This window comes from Cajanus cajan, chromosome 8 (assembly GCF_000230855.2).
Source record: "Cajanus cajan strain Asha chromosome 8, NIPB_CcT2T_4, whole genome shotgun sequence".
Classification (NCBI taxonomy): Eukaryota; Viridiplantae; Streptophyta; class Magnoliopsida; order Fabales; family Fabaceae; genus Cajanus; species Cajanus cajan.
This window is the reverse complement of record NC_138524.1, coordinates 13,859,810-13,884,448: the sequence shown is the minus strand read 5'-3', so window position 1 is coordinate 13,884,448 and position 24,639 is coordinate 13,859,810. Positions and strand designations below refer to the sequence as shown.

General features: G+C 28.6%; 2 protein-coding genes across 2 annotated transcripts; both read right to left on the bottom strand.

The window, feature by feature from the left end:
* Positions 1 to 1,914: 1,914 nt before the first annotated feature.
* On the bottom strand, positions 1,915 to 6,714 carry LOC109806477 (NAC domain-containing protein 73). Its single transcript, XM_029272805.2, has 3 exons — positions 6,137 to 6,714; positions 5,651 to 5,843; positions 1,915 to 3,014 (listed from the first exon to the last, which is right to left on the bottom strand). Exons 1-3 carry the CDS (start codon positions 6,251 to 6,253, stop codon positions 2,470 to 2,472), a joined length of 855 nt encoding a protein of 284 aa, XP_029128638.1. The 5' UTR covers positions 6,254 to 6,714; the 3' UTR covers positions 1,915 to 2,469.
* Positions 6,715 to 20,872: 14,158 nt separating this feature from the next.
* On the bottom strand, positions 20,873 to 24,380 carry LOC109805711 (receptor-like protein kinase HSL1). Its single transcript, XM_029272874.2, has 2 exons — positions 21,686 to 24,380; positions 20,873 to 21,337 (listed from the first exon to the last, which is right to left on the bottom strand). The coding sequence occupies exons 1-2, from the start codon at positions 24,252 to 24,254 to the stop codon at positions 20,961 to 20,963; spliced, it is 2,946 nt and encodes a 981-aa protein (XP_029128707.2). The 5' UTR covers positions 24,255 to 24,380; the 3' UTR covers positions 20,873 to 20,960.
* Positions 24,381 to 24,639: the final 259 nt, after the last annotated feature.

Below are 24,639 nucleotides of genomic sequence, written 5' to 3'. Positions count from 1 at the left end.
TGGACGGAAGTCCAACATTGCAATAATTTAAATTATTAAGGACCAAATTGAAATCAAAAATTAAAGTGAGACTAAATTGAAACAAACAAATATTATAAGGGACCAAATTAGTATTTTAACCTTTTTTTATTTTGTTTTTGGGAGTAGGTGATGGAACATATGGTGAAATAAAAATTTAAAAATTTATTTAATACTTTATTTTATTAATTTAAATTGACCGATAATCATAAAAATACTTTATACATTGATTTTAATTAATGAAATGTAATATATCAAATAATTTTTAAATTTTTAAAAATTTGCAAACTTGATTCATGCATTTAGAACATTTAATTCAGTGAATGAATTATCGAAATTTGATGTACTACATGAGTTATAATTAAGTGAAGTAAGTTTAAATAAAATTATTCTTAGAGTAAGTGAATCCCTCATATATATATATATCATCATTACAAAAAAAGATTGTCATATAGTGACATACACATTATGATGATACAATATTTATTACTAAAAATTATTTTTACTTACATTGTATATATAATATGTTGACATATTATTAAAAAGGAGTAGATATAAGCTATAATGACATAATATATGTTGTCAAATCTCTTTCAAAATCAACATTAGAAATATATGTAATTTTATGTCAAATAAATTTATATTTACATATTATATACTTATAATAACATTTTTTATTTGTCATTGTATGTAACATTTTTGTAATGTGTATATATATAAAGACAAAGAGAGAATTGTATAATTCATATTTATAATTAGGATTAAATATGTTTAGTTTATAAACTTTTCTTAATTTTCATTTTTAGTGTATGAACTTTTTGGTCATGTAACATTTTTTTTTTCCTTGTGATCAAAATTTTTTCTCATAAAAGAAAATTTTATAAGATTTTTGTTTTGGTGTATTTTTCTTTTTCTTTGGTGTATGGAACTTTTATAAGATTAAAATCAAATAAAATTTATTAAGACACTAAAAATGAAAATTGGTAAGTCTTCAAGGACTTAAAAACAAGCATATTATTTAATATTTATAATTATCATTTCTCAAAGTAATACAGTATGTATAGCTCCCCGCTAACAGAGATCTAATTTCACGTCACATATATGGCAGAACAACCGATCTCTTTTTTCTTTGAGGATCAATTGGTTAGAGATTTATGAAAAATGGAAAAAGAACATAAATTAAATAAAAAATAGTGAAAGAGATAGTAAGATAGAGTGATTTGATAGTGGTTATATGAATACAAATGTTTAAGAAACTGTATGTATATTTTTAATTAATTATCGTTAATTATATATCAAATATCAAATTAAGTCCATCTATCTTAATTATAAATCTATGATTATATATATATATATATATATATATATATATATATATATAATACGTGTTATAATAATGTGAAACATTAATTATGGGAAACAATTAGAAAAGGAAAAATTATACTCTTTACGTGACAAAGAATGATATTAAAATAAAAAATATTATTTGTCGACATAATATTTTACAAAAAAAAATTCAAAATAATCTATGTAACTTTTTTTACTCAATATGAAACTTTGATTATGAAAAAATTATAAAGAATAATATTAAGATAAAAAAAAAATTATCCTATCTATAGTAACATTTTAAAAAAATATATATTATAAAATGAACCATTTATTTAATATATAATAATATTTTAACAAACGTAAGTAAATAAATGTTATTAAAAAAATAAAATGCAATAGGGACAATTCAATCTGCTGAGACACTCGAGTCTAATAATAAAGTTTGTTTGGAGGTAAAAATGTTTTTAAGAAATTTTTTACTTAGAATATATAATTAAAGAGTATTTTTTTGTTAAAGAAATTTTTAAAAGACGCTAACTTTGTATCTATAATGGAGAAATAACTCAGTTACTGACAAATTTATATTATGAAGGCATTAAATATATAATAACGCTTACAATAAATTAAAACTGTTAGGGAAAAAGAACACAAAAATATTCTGCAGTTGAAGACTCTTTAGGGTAAAAGTCATGTTTGTACAGGTTGATGGTTAGTCTTTAATTACACAAGCAAGGACATGATGCCTTTCTTGATTCATAGGACATGATGCCTTTGACACTACTGTACAAAGCATGACATATATAGAAACTACGTACCCTCAAAAAATACAAAGAGAGAGGGAAGAAAATTAAGAAAGAAAAATGTTACATATATATCTAAATCTTCTTCTTTACTTCCCCAGTCTCTTTCTTCCTTAATATGAGTATCTATGCATTAGCTTTCAAATGAAGCACAATTTCTCTCCTTATTATTTCCCACCTTTTCATTCCCTTCCTAACTATAGTATATGTTATTAACTTACTTTATTTTTGCAATGATATATAATTGTGATGCCTCAGTATTATGAATTCTATGTATATATTTAATATATTTTCATCTTGTAATAACTCTCCATCACTTCATTCAAGGAATGAAAGGAGCACCTTCATGGACAGGAAAATGGGAAATTACTTGAGCAGTGGTAGGTCTATGTTGGCCACCTTGATCAAATGATATGAAATTTGAATGATAGTACTCAACAAACCCATTATTGTTTTTGTTGTTACTTACCACCTGATGCACACTTTGACCCTTCATATGTTTCCCAGGAAGTGATGAGTCTTTGATTAGGGAACCACACTGTCTAGGCTGTGTTTGGTAGAAAACTTTGGAAACCACTAACTCCCCTTCTTTCTCCTCTTCATCACAGCCAAGGTGGTATTGGTGCATGACCCAATTTGTCTTCTCTGGCTTTCTTTGCTTTCCATAGTTTGTGTAGAGCACAAGAATTTTCTTGTACCCTTTCAACTTGGAACTGTTGTAGACTGGCCTAGTTTTACCTGTTTTGTGCCAACGTGTCTCACTTCCATCTTCATCTGAGTGCACCTTTCTCCTTTTCCTTGTTCCTGTTGTGTATGCCTTGGAAGGCCTGTGGAAGAAATGGCGTAGCAGGCCATCTTTGCTAACTCCTGAAGTCAAATTTTAATACATTTATTAGATGTTGATCCATATAAATGACAAAAAAAAAACATAATAAATAACAACATTGACAAAAAAATATATATATAATGAAATAACAACATTATATAAAATGTTACATATAATAATATATATATAAAAAAATTATTATAAATATTATATGTAAATATAAATCTATTTTGATATATATTTATACATAATTTTAATGTTAATTTTAAATAAAATTTAATAATTTATATTGTGTCTCATTATTGTTTATACCTATATTTTTAAACAATTGTCAGAATATATTTACTAACATATATCAACATATGTTATAGGTAAAAGTAATTTTTAGTGATAAATGTTGTGTAACTATATATAGAATATATGTTACTATAAAATAGTTTTTTTTTAGTGAAAATACTTACTTTTCTTAATATACTTTTTTAAACGCATTTTTTTATTATAACTTATTAAAAAAGCATAAATTGATTAGATCTTACTTCTTATTTAATGAGTTTGTATCCTAATTTTATAATTTTTTATTAAATTTTAACTAATATAAAAATTATTATTTTAAAAAGTGTTTAAGGGACATTATTATATAGTTCAGGGCCATCAACTATCTATCATTATCAATCTTTACTTTAAATGTATTTAAATTTTTTAATTTACAAAAATATAATAATAATAATAATAATAATAATTTATTATATATCATGCATAGAATAATTGAAAACCATGTATATAGTCCAATCACCTAATATTTTTTCATGTTATATATATACATATATATATATATATATATATATATATATATATATATATATATATATATATATATATATCAAGTTTTAACACTCCTCTAATAAAATTATATGCTTAAATATGTTCATAGATACTAAAAGTGTCGGCCTTAAAATTAATTTTTAATTAGATTTTATTTATTTTCTTTTTTAAAAATATAAACTTTTAATCTTTATAATTGATGAGAAAAAATATTTTTTTTTTAACCCAAGAACTAAAAATAAATAATATTTAAATAGAGATATTGAAATAAAACAGCATGCTTTTTAAGTATATTGCTCGAATAAGAGCATATTTGGATAAATTTTTTCATAAATACTTATAAGAAAATAAAATATAAAGAAAAAATAAAATAAATTTCTCTAAATAGTTAAAATTAATTACTAACAAGTTGTTGATGTTAACGATATTAAATTCAATCTCTTTAAATAAAAGTCTCAAATTTAAATTTTGTGTATATAATAATTAGTTAAATTTTTCAACGGAAGATTAGTCATTGACGAAGTTAATAGATACTTTATACTAATAACATAAAAGGAATTCTACGATAATCTTATATATTTAAAGGGTTTTGAAATTTTGATTTTTTTTTTACATATTTGACCATTTGATTTATAATTGTTTGATTTCTATCATGTTCATATTTTTCATTTCAATATGTATTTTCTTAAAATTCTTAATATATATACAAAATGTTTGGATTTAGTAAATATATTTTTTCATATATTGTGAAGTCATGATAAATTAAATTTTTTTATACTTGTGTACAAATTATAAGGAGAAAATTGAATAAAAAATTTACAAAATATCCCTTAACTTTAGTAAATAAAATCTTATTGTATTCTTTTCAAAATTATTTTAATTTTTATAAAAGAATTTAAAACACTTAGACCAATATTTAACGAAAAGAAATAGTAAATTAATTACATAAATCATGTGTTTGTTAAGTACACATCACTTAATGTAGAAGAAAAAAATGAAAGTGAAAAGAAAAAAATCACATTTTATATCATTTTTATTAATTTAAAAAATTGATTATACGAAAACATTCCAAATTACAAGAATACCATAGTAACTCTCCCATGACACAATTATTGAGACAAATAACTTAAATTATGCATAAACTAATTTGTAGAAATTCATTCATATTTACTTCTTCAAAATATGTTTTTAATTTTAAATTACGTACAACTGAAATTTTTCTTATAACAAAAAAGTTTTTTTTTTTTTTTTTTCAAATTTTCTTCCCTTATAAGTACTTATAGAAAAATGATTAAAAATATTATACATATATAATAATAAAAATAAAAATAAAATAAAAAAGCTGAACACTAATAATTTATCATCTAACAAAAGAACATGTTTACAACATGTATAATTAAGACAAAGAACAGATGATAAGAGGCTAGGTACTACGTAATAGCAAGGTTAGTTGAAGGGTTTAATATCACCCTTCGCTATGGCATGCATGTCGGATGAAGGTTTACTCCAAAGGATAGGTAAGATAATATATAAATAATTTAAACTTAAATTTAATAAATGTAAATGGTCACATCTGCCACAAAATCGTTGCTTCAACGCTTTAACAATACTGGTGACTGGTGTGTTAATTTCTTCAGGTTACTGATGACCGTGTTATTCAGGAAGTATAAGACAATGTTTGAAGTCAATATATAATAATAATACAAATATTTTACTAAAAAAAACAGACAAAGATTGTAAGGTTAAGACTCGACATAACTTGAGAAATGTGTTAAAAAAGAATTAATGTGCTTCGATAATTATTCATATATATATAGAGAAGATTTTAGAGATTGATGAGGATATTATAATTGACCTGGCAACTTCTCTGGATGAGTATAGCAGATTCCATTTTCGCCTTCAAGAGTAGGAATGAACTCATCAATTAGAGGGTGAAGCTTATGAATATCAGAACGAACCTTCGCTTCCAAATGTTCAAGAATCTCTTGATCTGTGGGATCAAACTTCACTCCAGCAGGTAGTCCAGGTAAGTCATGAATTCCACCACCCTAATAATGATTAATCAACACCACAAATATATTTGTTTATATTTCTTTCATAAAGAATAAAAAAAATGAATCAAAATTAACTAACAAAAGTACATAATTCCAACCTTAAAAAAAGTAATTAAAAGGTTAATGATATATATATGTCATCTATATATTAATTAACAAAAAGTATCGTCAAATTCGTCATCATAATGAGAAATTATAGTCTATATAGAGTTTCATGTTCCAACTTTGTTATTTTTATTATATTTTTTTCTGATAAAAAAATTAGCAAAAAGATAGTGATTAAGAACCTGCTCTTGGCATTTGATATGATGGCCACACGTAGGACAAGTTCTAATTAAACTATCCTTTCGTCCCTCCACTATGATGTTATGACGATTGTTTACAAGATCACTGCACTGAGTCATTTCCTTAATGTTTTCCTCTTCTCTTCCACACTCTTCATTCCATTTATGGAGACCCTCTTTTCCTTGTTGTATCCCTCTTCTTCTGCTATTAAAAAAAATGGAACAAAAACTAAAAGAGATCGAGAGAGAAACGTTTGAGTCAAGAGAGGGATTTAAAGTAGTAATAATTAATAAAAGGGACAAAAGGGAAACTTGTCTCTTCTAAAGCTTGCTATACCCTCATGCCACTACTTGTTAAGGAGTGGTAAGGAATTAAATTCTCCCTCACTTTTGCATGAGTGAATGAATATATTGGTTCTTCCCACAAACCCTTCTTGCACTTAACGAGAAAGTGAGAAAGAGATGCTCAAAAATCTAAATAGAGAATGAGATCAACAATTAGAGACAGGGTTGGTTGCACAGGGAAATATAAGAATAAAAAAATGGGATTGCTTTGATCTCAAGTTTGGTTCTGCTTTGTATATGGTGTATGCGAAAACTTGTAGAAGAATAAATGTAGGTTTTTCCTTCCCTTTTGTTTTTGTCCCTTTTACTCTCACTAAAGCTACCTCTTACGAGTTTCTTAAATAAATCAGGTTTAAATTTGGAAAAGAAATAATTAAAATATGGATAGAGAGTTGAGTGGGGTTAGGGCAACCTAATGTATAAGCACAAAGAATTTAGGTCCAATGTCACCCTGGAGTGTAGATAAAGTTAAAAAATATATAAATACCAGAAAAACTAAATAAGAAATTAAATTGTGGTGAACAATTTTCAGCCAACCATAATCCCATTCCTTCACGTAGACTTTTCATGCATACCAAGAAACCCTTATCTCTTTTTTTTTTTTTTTAAAGTATGGTATTAATAAAAAGTATATACTATTATAAATAATAATTAATTTTTATTAAGAAGACTATAAACATATTTAAAATAAATATTTTTTACTTAATATAATATATTTCCTTCCAAGATCAAGATTTAAATACTGAATAACTTAATTAAGAAACATATATAAATGTCTATCAGTTATATTAATTAATATTGTCTCCTCTCTTTCATGTCGTAAGGTGACTTCGACAGTCTTAGCTCTCAATCTCAACAATGGTTGTAGGCGTACATTATCTTTTGCCATATGGCAATAAAAGCAAACGTGATCATGTGTCAAGAGATTATAATTAAAATAATGGAAAACAGTCTCCAATAATTTTCAACATTTTTTTTTTCGCCAATAAGATCTTTACTTCTCAAGTTCATTCTACACAATTGATTTGTCTAGATGAACAAGACAGATTTTTGTAAATTAATGAGTTTCCCTAAGATTGGAAGTACTGTCCCTACGTTTGTTTATGTGCTGGCAGTTGTTGAGTTACGATCCATATTCAGGCATTTGTATATCTAGGTGAAAATAATTATGCCCACTTTGGTGACCCCTCATTTAGTCTATTTCAGTATTTTGCATGGATTTAATATTCATTTAGATTAATTTATTTAATATTTAAAATCTTATAAAATTAAATTTTCATTGAGATTATTTTTTTTGGGAGGAATTCCATTGAGATAATTTTATAAAAGAAAAATAATTTTTCTTACAAAAATAACTTTTACCAAATATGCATAAGATGTGGTGATAATCTTATTTTTCTTATATCTTATCTATACTCTTTATAATTAAATCTGTCCAACTACTACACACAAATGCAACTTGATTGTAAAAATAAATAAATAAATAAAGATTTCTGGTCAATTGGTTGAATTGTAATTTTCTTTGCAATGATAAGTGTTTTGAATAGGGGGCAGATTTTGCCGTGTGAATGCATATGAGAGTCTGATCTTCTACTTCATCTTAACAGCAGTGTTATGACTTAATAGTCATAAATTGCAGGAAAAAAGTGACGAAATATTTATGTTTTTCATTCATTCTGTAATTTCACTATTAAATTATTAGTTATTGACTAATATTGCACATTATAACTGAATGTGTAATACAGTAATTTAATTAAAAGTTGTACTAATTTATAAACTTAAAAAATATTTTTTTTCATATTTAATTAAAAGATATTAATGTAATTAAATACTATTTGATCTGCGTCAATTTTTTATTTTTGCAATTTACAACTACAAATAATAATAAGTCCAAGCTAAAAAAACAAATCTCTATAAATAACACATATCAAGTTCTTATATAACACACGACAACAAGAAGTTCTATTTACTAATGATTACATTACTAGAATTTTTCTTATTATATACAATTTTTTCTATAAATTTTGATGAAAAATTCACAAGATACGTTGTTCTTACATATTTTTTTGTAAAATTTTATCTACAGGTAATACCTTCATAGATAATATATTGCGAATTTTAAAATTCGTAGAAAATTTTCCTGCGAAAAAAATTCGCAGGAAAATTTTCTGCAAAAAAAAAAATTCTATGATTATTAAAGTTGTAGCAAAATTTGTAAGAAATATCTGTAAATTATTTTTCGCAAATAAATTCCCAAAAATTTCTACGAATATTTTTTTGCAGGAAAATTCACAAGAAAATGACACTTTTCTAACTATGTTAGTGTGTGTTTGGTTTATTATTTGAAATTCATTCAACGAATTTTTACACATTTCAATGCACCAAAAAGAAAAGTAACTCTTTTGTCACATTCGATTAAAAGCAAGTTATGTTGAACGTAACTTTTTTCCAAACACATCTTTAGTAATCGTTTAGTTTGTTTTCATTAATATATTTTATTTTAAAGTATTGTTAGTATAAATATTATGTATCTACACAAATAATATGTCATGCTAATGTTATGATTCAAATTAATTGATTATATATTACACTACTAAAATTATTTATTAGTGTAGATATATAATTCCCTAAAAGTTCAACTATCAGTAATTAATTTAATGTGTGTTTGTTGTACATTATTCAATTAGAATCTATAACATGAGATGTAACCAAGATACCTAAGAAATTATGTATACTAGTAATAGTTAAACCTATCTTAATTAGCTTTTAGCTTCGTGCTATATATAGTGTATCAACCAAACGTGTACCATGAACAAGAGTTAACATAAGGGACTCATATAATAATACTGAATTTTTCAGTCATTGTTAAAGTTGGTGATTATTTGACGTCCTTATTATTTCCAATTATAGAACCCCCTTCAATCATTAAAAAGCATAAACTTGGTCTCATAAGCTTTCGATGTTAGTAGTTTGATGTATACTCAAGTTTGTACTCGTCCTAATATTGTTTTTGTTGTTAATACTTTAGGGAAATACTTGAGCGACCCAGGTTTGGGTCATTGGAAAGCCGTTAAAAAGGTCTTTAGATATTTGCACGGAACCAAGGATCATATGTTGACCTATAAGAATTCTAATCAACTTCAGCTCATTTTTTATTCTGATTCTGATTTTTGCTTTTTGCCCTAACGACCAAAAATCTACTTACAATTTTTTTATGATGGCAAGAGGAGTTATTTCTTGGAAGAGTGTTAAACACACTCTTACAACTACTTCTACCATGGAGGCAGAGTATGTCTCTTGTTATGAGGTTACTTGTCAAACTGTGTGGCTTAAAAATTTGATTTTTAGCTTTCATATTGTTGAAAGTATTTCTAGGCCACTTGTGACATATTGCGTCAATATTACTGCTATGCATTTCTTTCAAAACAATAGAAGTTCTACTCGTTCAAAACATTTTGATATAAAAATTTTGTTTATTAGAGATAAAGTTTTGGATTTTCATACTCGAATTGAGCATATTGTTATAGAAAATATGTTAGCAGATTCATTGACTAAATGTTTAGCTATTGGAGTTTTTCAAAATCATGTAACTCATATGAGTGTGGTTAAGTTTTTTGATGTATTAGGTTAGTGGGAATCTAAAATTTACATTTTTATTATTATGATTTTCATGAGATGTAAATTTATCAATGACGTCATTTTTATTACATCTCTTTTAGCATATAAAATTGCTTAGACCATGTTTGGGATCACATATTTATTATGTTTTTCATTATCCATTATATATGAAATATAAGCATAAGGTATGTATCCCTATCAGATACTATCTTTGTGGTTCATGTTTATATTTCTTATATTGTTAATTGATATATGTGTTTGTGTTGTAATTGGTATATTTAATTTATTGATTAATGTTATTCAAGTGGGAGAATGTTATATTTATATAATTATTCTTTATTTTATTATTATTATTATGGATTAACAATTAATAAATTATATTTATATGCTAATTGTTGAGCTTAGGAGAGCCTGAACTTGATGAGATCAAGATTATCTCTGAAGCTTAAAAGAGTTTTGATGATCAAAAAATGCGTGTCAAGGACAACAACAAACAACAACAACTTAGAAGACAAAAACAAAGTCAAAGAAAGTGCTATGTAATAGGGATTAGTATATAAATTGTTTTGAATGAGCTTATTTGTTGTGTGTGTTGTGTGCATAAGCTAAATCTATATCTAAACTGATTAGAGAGTGTATGATGATGAGTTAAAGGGACTAAAAAGTTAGGTTAAAACCTTATTTTGGTCCCTTATAATCTTTTTTTGTTTCAATTTAGTCCCTTATTAATTTTTGGTCTCAATTTGGTCCCAAATTAATTAATTGGTTTCAATTTAGTCCTAAATTAATTAATTGGTTTCAATGTGGGACTTTCCGTCCAAATTGCTTTAACAGTGTTAACTTTTGGTCACGTGGACGCCACGTAGATGCATACGTGGCATCCATGTGGATGAGAATTTTTTTGAAAACACCTGGACCCAGAACAGCCCATTCTGAAACCGGAACGGGCCGTTCTGGGTGCACTTTTAGTGTGTTAATTTTGCATCCGGAACGGCCCGTTCCAAGTGCAAAATTAACACACCCAAAATGCACCAGAACGGCCCGTTCCAGTTTCAGAACGGGCCGTTCCGGTTTTATTTTATTTTTTTATATATAAAATATTAATAATTTTATAAAATATATATTATTAATTATATTTTAATTATGTTATTATATCCAATAAAATAAATATATTAATATTTTTTTATATTTTATTTTATTATGTTTATCTTATTAATTTTTATCATTTTATTCCTTTAATCTTAAATAAGTTGCAAAAAATTATAAAGTGATATTCCTTTTATCTTATTAATTATTATATTTTTTAATAAAATTAATTAAGAATATTGGTTTAATTGCATTTTTTATCCCTCAAGTATTACAATTGTGCAGTTTTGTGATCTCCAAGATTTTAATTGCATAATTTTGGTCCTTAAAGAATTGCAATTGCGCGATTTTGGTCCTTCAATTTTAATTGAACAATTTTAGTCCCTCAAATATCATAATAGTATGATTTTTGTTTCTCCTATTAAAAATTAATAATTTTAATATATATATATATAATGTTTTAAAATTAAATAATTATTTATCTATTCAAATTAACGTATATTATAATTTTTGATATTATATCAATAATATTATCAATATATTTATAGATAAACTAATAATTTGATAAATATAACTTGTTATATATTAATATACTTTTACAAAAATATAAGTATATTAATTAGAAATATATATCTGATCTTATATATTTATATTTTTGTAAAAGTATATTAATATATATATATTAAGTTATATTTATCAAATTATTAGTTTATTTATAAAAAAGGGTAAAAATATTATTGATATTAATTTATCAGTAATATTAAAATACTAATAATATATAAATTTTATTTATTTAGTAATAGTAAATATATATCATTTGATACATTAAAAAAAATAATATACGTTAATTTAAATAAACAAACAATTATATAGTTTTAAACATTATATATATATATATATATATTAAAATTTTAAAATTATTAAATTTTTAATGAGAAAGACTAAAATTCCACAATTATGATATTTGAGAGATTAAAATTGTTCAATTGTGAGACTAAAATTACACAATTATAATCTTTTAAGGACTGAAATTACTCAATGAAAACCTTAGAGATCAAAATTGCATAATTATAATATCAAAAACACAATTAAGTAAAAAATATTTTATTCACAGTTCTGGAACAGGCCGTTCTGAAACCAGAACGGCCCGTTTTGAAAGCAGAACGGCCCGTTCTGATTTCAGAACGGCCCGTTCTGCTTCATTGGTGGTGTTTTAATTTTGTAACTAGAACGGCCCGTTCCAGTTTCAGAACGGGCCGTTCTGCGTCCAGGTGTTTTCAAAAAAATTCTCATCCACGTGGATGCCACGTATGCATCTACGTGGCGTCCACGTGGCCAAAAGTTAACACCGTTAAAGCAATTTGGACGGAAAGTCCCACATTGAAACCAATTAATTAATTTAGGACTAAATTGAAACCAATTAATTAATTTAGGACCAAATTGAGACCAAAAATTAATGAGGGACTAAATTGAAACAAAAAAAAGATTATAAGGGACCAAAATAGGGTTTTAACCAAAAAGTTATTTTGAGACTTAAAACGAAGTTTTGAAAACTAACTCAAAATAATCGATTATCATTAAATATAATCGATTATTCCAGCAATAGGAAAAATGGGAGGCCTTGCTGCAATAATCGATTATTTGCAAAATAATCGATTATCCCAGAAATAACTCTCTGGAATAATCGATTTTCCAGCAAAATAATCGATTATATTGTTCTTGGTTGGTTTCTAGAAAATCTGAAGAACAAAATAATCGATTATTCTTTAAAATAATTGATTATCTGGGTCTGAAACTTTTATAAATAGTTTGAACTTTTTGAAACTTCAGAACAGAGTTAGAATTGAGAATCAAATTTAGAAAAGCGTTTTTGTGGAGTCTTTGTGACAATCTTGGAGAGTTTTCTTTGTGAATCCAAGAAAAAAAACGTTTGTGAAAAACTTTGAGAAAGGATCATCATCATCATCACATTCTTGAAAGGGGAAGATTAAGATTTGCTTCTGAATTCCAGGTGAATTCGTTCCTTAATTCTTGTGAATACTTGTAAAATCTTGAGAAGGGTTTCTCAAGTGGTAAGGATTCTTATAGTGGGTTTCTACAAGGAGTGCTTTCTTGGGGTCAAGAAAGTGGTTATCTTTAGTTTTGAAGTATATGCATGTGTGGTATGCTTGTAAACCTTCTTCATTGAGATAGTGGAAGAAATCTTGATCAGGTTCTGATTAAGGACTGGATGTAGGTCACATGTGGAGTGGTTGAACCAGGATAAAATACTTGTGCAATCTTCTTCTACCCTTATCTTTTACTTTGAATAATATCTTGATTGTACATTAAAGAAGATGATTCTTAATTAGCATGTGTTCATGAATATTGTTGGTTTAAACTGAATTAAAGCATTACATTTGAACCTCATTATTTTGTAATCAAGAAAGCATATAAAATTCATTCTTCTATAACAAATCTTTAAAGAAACTTCATTGAAAATTCAGTCTTAGAAAAGTTTTAGTGAAATAAAGATCCTAAATACTCTGAAATTTTTAAAGGGTCATAGAATCCAATTCACCCCCCCCTCTTGGATTGTGCCATTCTTTTCTAACACTAATATCAATTATATTGCACATTGTTATTAATTTATGGGTAATGTATATTGGGCTTCTGATGAATGGTCCATGATGGGTTGGACTATTGGGTAGCCCGTTGAAAGGTCCTTGGTCTCTACTTATAGGGAGAAATACATTTTCTGTCTTTTATCTTTTCACCTTCTACCAGGGAGAAAGCAGTCTTCTCTCACGTTGTTCAAGACCAACAAGAATGAATCATTCAATGATTTCGGGTACGCAATTCTTTTTAAACTTTACTCAGACATACTATAATATTGTATCTTATATTATTCATTATTTGAGTTATCACTATGATTTCTAACATAGACAAGTTTTATGTTCTTAGATTTATACATAATTTACATCGATCTCATATTATGAATAATGAGTGTTTGTGTTTCTAATGTAAATTATGATAAATGATTAATTTATGAATTTATATATGAATTACATGTCTGGGAGTAGTCATATTATATTATTATCCCATCCAATGTAACAAAAGAATTATTTCACAATGAAAAATAAATTAATTAAGGTTATAGGTTAAATATCATGATAGAGTATTTTTATACTCATATGCATAATCTATTTTATTAGGATATTTATTGTCCGTATATAAAGTTTGTAAATTTTATGCATATTTTGCTTCAAAAGGTTTGAATTTATTAATTTAAGAATTATCATAGCACTAATCAAGTAACTTGAGTTATTGTTCATTTACTTGGCTTTAATATAATACACACTTCATGTCTTGTTTTTTATCATTAAAATTTTGAATTAAATAATCTTAGATCTATCATATTGTTTTTAATTTAATATTATTCAATATATTATAAATTATTATTTATTTAGATAATCAATCACAACTTAGGAGATACATTGGATTGAGATTTCAAAAAATTGTAATAAAAAAAATCTTGTGATATTCAATCAATACCTTTTATAGTATCAAAAATTCATGTGCTATTTAATTAGGACAATTAAATTTCTTTTAAAGGAGTGTATTGGATTAATATTTCAATGAATTTTAAAAGACTTTTTTATTATAAAAAAGTTTTGTGGTATTCAATCAAAACTTTTTTTAATATAAAAAAGTAATGTGATATTCAATCAAGATAATTAAAATTTTTTTAAGAGTCCATAAAAATCTATTGATATTCAATTAAAATAATTAGAAATTTTTTAAAAATCCATCAAAATTGGTAGTATTCAATTAAGTTTTTTTTCTTAAAAAAATCCGTTGATATTAAAATTTATAGTGATTTCATTGAATTATTTTGAATATTAGATTTTATGAGACTTGTTAGTATAATTTACATCAAACAATATCACAAAAATCTTTGACATTTCGCATGACTTTTTGCTCTTCTATTTCTATTTTTTTTTAATCTCTTTCAAAACTTTTCTTGCATCTTTTTTACTTCTCTCATATTTTTTTCCCTCCTTCTCTCTTGTCATTCTTGTTTTTCTCTTATTTTCTTCTTTATCTCATTTTTTTTTCTTCTTTTTATTCATCTCTTATTTATCTCTTCTCCTTCTTTGTCTCATTTTTTTTCTCTTTCTCACTTCTCTTTCTCTTTCTTCTTTATCTTTTTTTTTTCTTTTTCTTTTCATTCATTTCTCTCATTTATTTCTTCTTCTTCTTCTCCTATTTTTTTATCTATCCATTGTTGTATAATTTATCAATATTTATTTTTTAATTATTAAATATTTAAAAATGATTTTTATATTATTAAATATTATCCATTATTAACATTTTTAAATTATTAAATTTTAACTATCTATTTTTAATAAAATTTAATATTGAAATACTTATTAATCCTCAAAATAAAAATGAAAATGAAGTTTTTTTTATTTACATTATGTATCTTTAAGAAATATGATTGAGAGAATATTTAGTATTTTTAAATCATGTTTCACAATTTTTAAGTCAAAACCTCTATTTATATTTAAGACACAAGTTGAATTTGTATTAGCATGTAACAGTAATGTGGAAAAATTTCCATATCTTGAAGTTCTTCCAAATTTAACAAACTTAAAATCAAGTTTGTTAAATATAAATCTGGACTAATTCGAAAAATAATCTTAAACAATAATTAAACTATAACTCTACATTAACAGTAATAGGAAAAAGTTCCATATCGTGAGGTTCCTCCAATTTAGGTCAAGTTTCTTCCATTTTAGGCATTTTGGGTCTCCCTGCACTTGCACACGCACACGTACAATACTTGTTAAAATAGATGAGCAACGTTACAAGGAAATTAATGACGAGGGATAGGACCATAACTGCTAATGTTATAAACCAAATCAGAGGAAGGTTGAAGAAGCCACAGCTCACACTAAGCCCGGATGCTTTGGCTGCCAAAGATGGAATGTAATACAATGGTCCAAAAATTAACTTTAGCAAAACAATAATCTGATATATAGGATCTAGTGAACCGACTAGCAACCAAATCAGCGTATAGTAAACTATTATCGAAGTCGCATCAATAATTTCCAGAATGAATTTATCATATATTTTATCCAAGTTCAGCAGTGTTGATCCAGTGTTTCCCAATGTCAAGACCGAATTGAGCAATTAATTTATCCGCCTGAACTTTAAGAAAAGCAAAACATAACCCAATCATTATCCAATGAATATGGGGAGGAATGCTCAATATACTTCTCCATATGAAAGGAAAAACTTCGAAGAAGCTTGACGGCAGGGTATTCACGTAAACATTTTTAGTAGGTGCCTGGCAAAAGCAAGAAAAACCCGATCAGATATAGTTCTTTTCTTTTCTTTTCTTTTGTCTTAAAATCTTGAAGATTTGCGCTACTTTCTTTCTAAATCTGGAAGATTTAGAAGGTATATTACTGACTTATTAAAGATAGTTTCTTGGAATAGAAATCAGTAAAATTGGTCCTGTTTCAATGACTAAAAAAAAAAGCTTCATAGAGTAATGAATTTACTAAGATGTTATAATAAACAGGTAGTATGATTGGGCCATAGGCTTTCATTACTTACAAAGAAACTTCAAAGACGGAGAGAGGAGACGGAACAATAAAAACAAGTTAGAGAGAGACACTGTGTAAGTTCTCCATAATTTGCAGGAAAATTTGTAAAAAAATTTCTGCGAATATTTTTTTCAGGAAAATTCGTAGGAAAATGATACTTTTCTAACCGTGTTAGTGTGTGTTTGGTTTATCATTTGAAATTCATTCATCGGATTTTTACACATTCCAATACACAAAAAAAAAAAGTAACTCTTTTGTTTCATTCGATTAAAAGTAAGTTAAGTTGAATGTAACTTTTTTCCAAACACACCTTTAGTAATCGTTTAGTTTGTTTTCATTAATATATTTTATTTTAAAGTATTGTTAGTATAAATATTATGTATCTAGACAAATAATATGTCATGCTAATGTTATGATTCAAATTAATTGATTATATATTACACTACTAAAATTATTTATTAGTGTAGATATATAATTACCTAAAAGTTCAACTATCAGTAATTAATTTAATGTGTGTTTGTTGTACATTATTCAATTAGAATCTATAACATGAGATGTAACCAAGATACCTAAGAAATTATGTATACTAGTAATAGTTAAACCTATCTTAATTAGCTTTTAGCTTCGTGCTATATATAGTGTATCAACCAAACGTGTACCATGAACAAGAGTTAACATAAGGGACTCATATAATAATACTGAATTTTTCAGTCATTGTTAAAGTTGGTGATTATTTGACGTCCTTATTATTTCCAATTATAGAACCCCCTACAATCATTAAAAAGCATAAACTTCCAGGCTACGGGTGAACGTATTTAATTAGTACCATGCCAGTATTATCGAGCATCAACCCTTTTCGATTGTGTCCCAATTTCTCTTTCAAAACTCTTATTTATATAACAAATTTTACAATAAAAAGAGAAATAAAGAAAATAAAGAAGTTTCAAATGTAATAAATGAAATAATAGAAAGATAGTTATATAATAATAATAAATGTTGTATATACTATTGTAATTAATTATTAGCATTTTGACTCTCTTTTTTTCGTCATGGAATATCCACTGTCGATAGCAGTGACTAATCTCCTCGTTACGTTAGAGGCATCTTAAGGGGTAGGATAGCTCGCTCCAAGATTTAATGCGGCTGCATACACATGACAGGATTTGAACTCTGACCTTACTTAAGTGTGAATTAACTCCTACCACTAAACTACACGCTTGGGATTTCATTTTGACGTAATATTTCCCTTCTTTTTGCACTCATGCATTATTCTAATTCCTAAAAGCACTTCAACGATTAGGATTAGTGTAAATACTAAATACTAAATAACACAATCACATTTAAGCCTTATTAAGTCCATATATGCATCCTTTTGATCTCCTAAGATCGCAGGAGAATAGCTGTTAGGGGCTCCACATTTTATTTCCTATTATTCGAATTAAATATCAAAAGGGGTTGGTACACGTGTGGTTTAGCTAATTAAAGATTTGACCATAGTTGTTTTCTGTCATTAAGAAAATTGATAATTATATTTGTGGTTAATTATATTTTTGCGCCGTTAAAAATTAAAAGCCCAACCTTAAGATAAATAGGCCCCTCTGTAGAGAGAGAGAGAGAGAGATAGGCCCAGAAATTAAAAGCCCGATATGAAAAAAGATAAGCCCGATCTTAATCCTTGGGCTTGTCCTCTGGTGTTATTAACAAATTAATGTTACCTCCCTCCTTATCGTACTAACATCGAGATTATATCTTAAACTTAAAAATTACAATATTATTTAAACATTTGGAAAAAAAATACTAATAATGTATAAAATAAAAAAGAAAGACTTAGATATATTTTTTTAATTCATCTAAATATGTCTTTGTCTCATTTTAGTTATCGTAAAAAGAAAAAAGCTAATTTTAAATTCTTCGCAATTTTTTACTGTTCTTTCGATTCTTATCATTTGTTTTGGTTACATAAAATTTAAGTTAGGATAAGGCAAGATTTTAAGTAAGACTAAAATTAATTACCATTCTCTTTGAAGATTTTTAGTTTGTTAAATATGAATTTATTATTTTAGTTCTTGTAATTTCAAAAAATCTTATTTTAATCATTTTAATCAAATTTTAATAGGAAATCAATCAAATACTTTTACATAAAATTTATCTACCGATATTTCAGTTGGTAAAAATATTACATTAAATTCAATTAATGTTGTATAATTATCTCAATATATCATATTCAGATATATTATTAGTAACTTAATAAACAAAAATAAGATTTTTTTAAAATTATAAAGATTAAAAATAACTATTTTAAATTTAAAGAATAAAAATAAATTCTTCTTAAATTTAAGGGAAAAAACATTTTTGAACTATAAATAATATATGAATGGAAGTCCTAATAGATAAGAATTTTTAGACTTGAGACTTCTTATGAAACAAGTCAACAACTTGATGCCAACGACATATGCTGTTGTAATCATGCAAACCATTTTTTTTTCGTTTTTGGGAAATGCAATTTACCATTTATGTTTACACCTCATTCAAATTTTGTATGAAAATTTTGAAAATTTTGTTATAGGTACCATATAGATAATTAGAATTAAAAGTTAATGATTATAAGGCCAAATTATTATTTTTGGCTCTGTATTGTTTTTTTTAACTAGTCTAACTTGGTCTTCTATTATTAAAATGTTGAATATGTGTTTTTAATTATCAAAATATATGCATCGATGACCTATTTATTTTGAATTATGTAAAACTTGCTATTATTTTCTGTCCCAAATATATGTAAAGTTCAATTAATTTGTGTTCAACAAATTTGTTACATTATACTCAATGTGATCGTTTCACTTACCCCTATGTTATTTTATAGAAAAAAGGGGCGTTTTATATCTTTATATATTTTTATAAATTGCAAAAATAAGGAAAAAGAGGTAGTAGAGATTAAATTAAAAAAATTGAGAGAGTATGAGAAAGTAGTATACTGTTTGAGTTGGCAATTTTGAGATAGTTGGAGGGGTGAGAAATAGTCTTAATAAAATGTATATGTGAAAACAAGAAAGCTGCCTGAAAGATTTTTAAAATGATTCTTTTCATGAATATATGTATCTATCCATTAAAATGTATAGGTATTAAAAGATGAATATACATGTATCTTTTTATTAAAATGTATAGATATGAAAAGTTGTATTATTTTTTTTTTATAAAAGCAAGTGTTTTTTCATGAAAAGATACATTTATTCATGAAAATATGTAAGTGAAAAATGTCATATCCTTAAATGAAAGTATGTATTCTTTCATTAAAAAAAAAATTCTTTTTTCACCAAAAGTTATAAGATGTGACATTTTAGTCAAAAGTTAAAAAAATATGATCCTTTATCACTATTCATAAGATATATTTGTCTGAAAATTGCAATTTTTCACTATATATATATATATAAAAGCGAGAGTTTATAAATAAAACAAATTAGTATGCAGAAAAATAAAAATAAAAAAATAATAGAAATACATTAATTTATTATTTTTAAATCACTTCTTATTAGAAGGAGAGATGTATATTAACTAAAGATAATATTACAATAATATATAAATAAGAAATAATATTCATTTTACGAGTCAATTTTATAAAATTCAGTCGATTTAAATTTAATGATTGTCTTAAACATTAATACTATTTTACTTTTCTTTTTCTTTTTTGTTTTGTTTATGATTTTTAGTATTTGATAGTCATTTTAAATTTTGACTAATCTATGAATTGAATGGATTATAGATTTACTTGAAAATCATTAGATAAAAATTAGTAAAACATTACAAAAATAATTTGTGTAATTATTTTTAGACCGACTCTTTTAGTTTAACATATTTAAAATTTCACAAGTTTTCGCCTTACCATTTCGTTTTGATTAATAACTTTCTCATGTTACAAAATTTCTTACCAAACATTACAAGTTACTCAATAATTTGGCATGTTACTACTCTATGTAATGTATATAACACAACCTTTTAGCTCCCCCAAGGATTTCTTACAATTGCTGCAAAATCTAAGTACTATCCCCCGAAACAAAAGCGATTCTAGTCAGTCTCCTATACTATGTATTATGATACTAAGTTGTTGATATCTTCAATGTTTCACCCTTCTCACTACGCAATAGAAAAAGTTGAGCATTTCTGAGCACATTGTTCAATTTAACTATTAACTACACTTCACTGATACTATGAGACGGGCCTTCATTGTAACATGGTATTTCACCCTTACATTTGGTAACTGAAGTTGCTTCCTGAAGCATTTTAACCACTTTTCTCATTGTAGGGCGAGCTGTTGGAACGAAAGTGGTACAATGAAGCCCTATACTCAATACCTTGTTGATTTCTTCCCTGTATTTGGAGTCCAATGTAGGATCAATCACATGATCCAGTCCTTCATGTTCCAATGCAGAGGAAACCCATTTCACCAAATCATTCTCACCATACTCTTCTGGGTCAATAGGGGGTCTTCCAGTTACCAACTCCAAAATGACCACGCCAAAGCTATATATATCACACTTCTCATTAACCCTCAGAGTATAAGCGTATTCTGCAATCAATGAAGTAGCAAATGTTAAGAAAAACATGCATATTGCAGAAGTTTGTAGGAAAAAAGTTGTTGTAGTTTTACCTCAATAATACACATTAACATTTAATGAAATCCTGTATACATATATTATCAAGGTAAAACTTCAATTTTGATTATTGGATGTAGTTTTACCTTTGTAAACTAAGTCAATTTCATTTCTATCTAGACAGAAACAATGAAATAGTACCATGGAGACAAATAGAAGCAAAGCACAAACATGAACTAATGCACACAGTTTAAGCTTTCATGTGCCATGTTGTTAATTTAAGAATTTAATTGGAATGCTCTTCTTAACTTAATTTCACAAACCTGGTGCAATGTAGCCATAAGATCCTGCAATCCCAGACATTGTTTGTGTCCCTTGGCTGAGTCCAGTAACCATTTTGGCAACTCCAAAATCTGCAACTTTTGCCACAAACTCCCCATCCACCAAAATGTTGTTGGATTTGACATCTCTATGAACAATGGGAGGGACACAGTCATGGTGCAAATAAGAAAGCCCCTCAGCAGCATCAAGAGCAATTTTATGCCTGGTTGGCCAATCCAACAAGCTCTTCTTTCTATCCTTTAACAAATTAGCCAAGCTCCCATTTGGCATGTATTCATATACCAAAAGCCTGTGATCCCCACTGTTGCAGCAACACCACAACCTCACAATATTCTTGTGCCTAATCCTCCCCAGCGTCTCAACTTCTGCATCAAATTCATCTTTCCCCGAACCAACTCTTTCATCAACATTCCTAGGTGCTCCACACAATTTCTTCACAGCCACCACCTCACCATTGCTCAACACCACCTTATACACCTTCCCAGATGCTCCACTTCCTATCACATTGTCCTCACTCAGTAATTTACCAACCTCAAACTCACTAAACCCAAGCTTGTGAAACGACTTCCACCTCGAAGTGCTGAACCTTTTCTTCGGTTTCTTCACCTTCTTGAACCTAAAGTAAAACCATGCCACCCCGATAATGAACACAACTCCAGCAAACACAAACATGGACCCCAAAATCCACTTATACCTCCAATTCCTACTCTTACCAGAACAATCAGAAAGCCCAAAAAGATGACCACAGAGGCCAGGATTCCCTATAAAACTCGTCTTATACTTGTCATTGGCATAAAGGGGAGGAATATCCCCAGAAAGCTGGTTGTAAGACAAATTCAACTCAGAAAGCTTCAAATTCTGCAAATGCAACGGAATCTCCCCAGAGAAATTGTTCCAAGAAAGATCAAGATAATTAAGCAAAGGCAAGCTTCCTAATTCACTTGGAACACTTCCATTTAACCTATTATTTGACAGATTAATGTCAGTGACCTTACTCCATTCACCAATTCCACCAAAAAGCTCTCCAGAAAGCTGATTATAACTAAGATCAACATTAACCAACTGGCTCAACTTCTTCATACTCCCCGGAATCCAACCCGAAAAATTATTATTACTAGCAGCAAACTCCACAAGGCTATCCAACAACCCAATTTCCTTAGGAATCGACCCAGAAAACCGGTTATTCGAAAGCAACAAATTTGACAAATTGTAAGCACCAGAAATAGCCTTGGAAATGTGCCCAGAAAGAGAATTATCCAAAAGCTCAAGCAAATACAAATGGGGCAAACCCCAGAACCCATCAGGAACACTTCCAGAGAGGTTATTGTTCCTCAACCGAACCCTCTTCAAACTCTTGCAACCCCCGAGACTCGCCGGAATTTCCCCGGAAAACGAATTGTATATCAGGAGCAGCTCCTCAAACTCCCCCCGCCGACAGAGGTTCGCCGGAATCTCCCCGGAAAACGAGTTAAACGAAACATCGATGTGGTTCAACGGCGAGTTACTCCCCAAATCACTCGGCAACGTCCCAACGAGTTTGTTGCTAAACAATTTGAGTTCATAAAGATTGGGAGAACGCGCAATAACCCTCGGCAAAGAGCCTTCGAGTTTGTTCTCATATAAGTTCAACGACGCGAGTGGCAACTCGCACAACTCGGCGGGAATCGTCCCAGTCAACTCGTTACTCGACGCGTCGAAGAATTTCAAACTCGTCATGTTCGACATTCCTTCGGGCAAGTCCCCAGAGAGGTTGTTTTTATAAAGCTCGATTTGGTTCACGCGCTTGAGGCGCGTGAGCCACCGTGGAACGAAACCGGTGAGGCTATTCTGCGACAAGTCGAGGTTCGTTAAGCCAACGAGGTTACTGAGAGACTCAGGAATGGGTCCCACAAGGTTGCAGCCAGCGAGAAAGAGCGTTTCGAGTTCGGTGAGGTTGCCGAGTTGACTCGGTATTCGACTAGGCGAGAAAGGGTTATAAGCGAGTTGAAGGTGTTTAAGCGAAGCGAGGTTTCCGAGAGAGGAGGGGATGGTTCCGCTGAGAAGGTTGCTCACAATGAAGAGGGATTCGAGGTGAGGGAGTTCTCCAAGGCTCGCCGGAATGTCGCCGGTGAGGTTGTTGCCGGAGAGGTCGATGTGGCGGAGGGGGGTGATGGCGGCGAGGGACGGCGGAATGGGGCCGACGAGGTTGTTTTGGGAGAGGTCGAGGTGGCGGAGGCGGCTGCATGCGGCGGCGTCGGCGAGGGTGGAGTTGATGAGGTTGAAGGAGAGAGTGAGGGCGGAGAGGGAGGGGAGGCGGCAGAGCACGGCGGGGAAGGGGCCGGAGAGGCCGAGGTTTGAGAGGTTGACGGCGGCGACGGCGGCGGTGAGAGGGTGGCAGGAGACTCCGCGCCACCGACATGGGGTGGCGGCGGAGGCGTCCCACGAGGAGAGGGCGTTTTCCGGGTCGGAGAGGCGGCGCCGGGCTTCAAGGAGGAAAAGGCCGTCTTGGGTTAGAGAGAGAGAGAGAGGAGAGAGAAAGAGAAAGAGCCACAGAACAAACACAAATATCATGGTAATGATAGTGTTTCTTCTGTTCGGAGTGTTCGTTTGTTTTGTTTCACTTCTTTGTATATTTGTGACTGTTAGTATATTTGGAAGAAGGTGGGTCCCACCAACTCTTTCTGTCTTGGATTTGGAAAATCTTAATCGGATCGAAACTCGAAAAGTGTCGCACACGAGAATTTTCACCTTTCTTCTGCATGTTTGGGTTCTGATCAATAACGGTAACGCTTTGAGTAAACATCACCCTCCTCCAAATAATGGTACCTGTTCACGATTCTTGTTGCGTTGTTCCTTCTTTTCTGTGTCTGATTCACGGTTTTAGTTCAACTTTACTAAGAGGTTCAGTTAAAGAATGACTAAAGGAGTGTGAACACTGAACATGTTACCAGGAGTT

Coding starts and splice junctions, on each gene's coding strand:
- LOC109805711 (XM_029272874.2), bottom strand. CDS start 24,254: ATGATATTTGTGTTTGTTCTGTGGCTCTTTCTCTTTCTCTCTCCTCTC. Junction 21,338..21,685: donor TTATGGCTACATTGCACCAG/GTTTGTGAAATT, acceptor CATTGATTGCAG/AATACGCTTATACTCTGAGG.
- LOC109806477 (XM_029272805.2), bottom strand. CDS start 6,253: ATGACTCAGTGCAGTGATCTTGTAAACAATCGTCATAACATCATAGTG. Junction 5,844..6,136: donor ATATCAAATGCCAAGAGCAG/GTTCTTAATCAC, acceptor AATCATTATTAG/GGTGGTGGAATTCATGACTT. Junction 3,015..5,650: donor TCATCCAGAGAAGTTGCCAG/GTCAATTATAAT, acceptor ATTTGACTTCAG/GAGTTAGCAAAGATGGCCTG.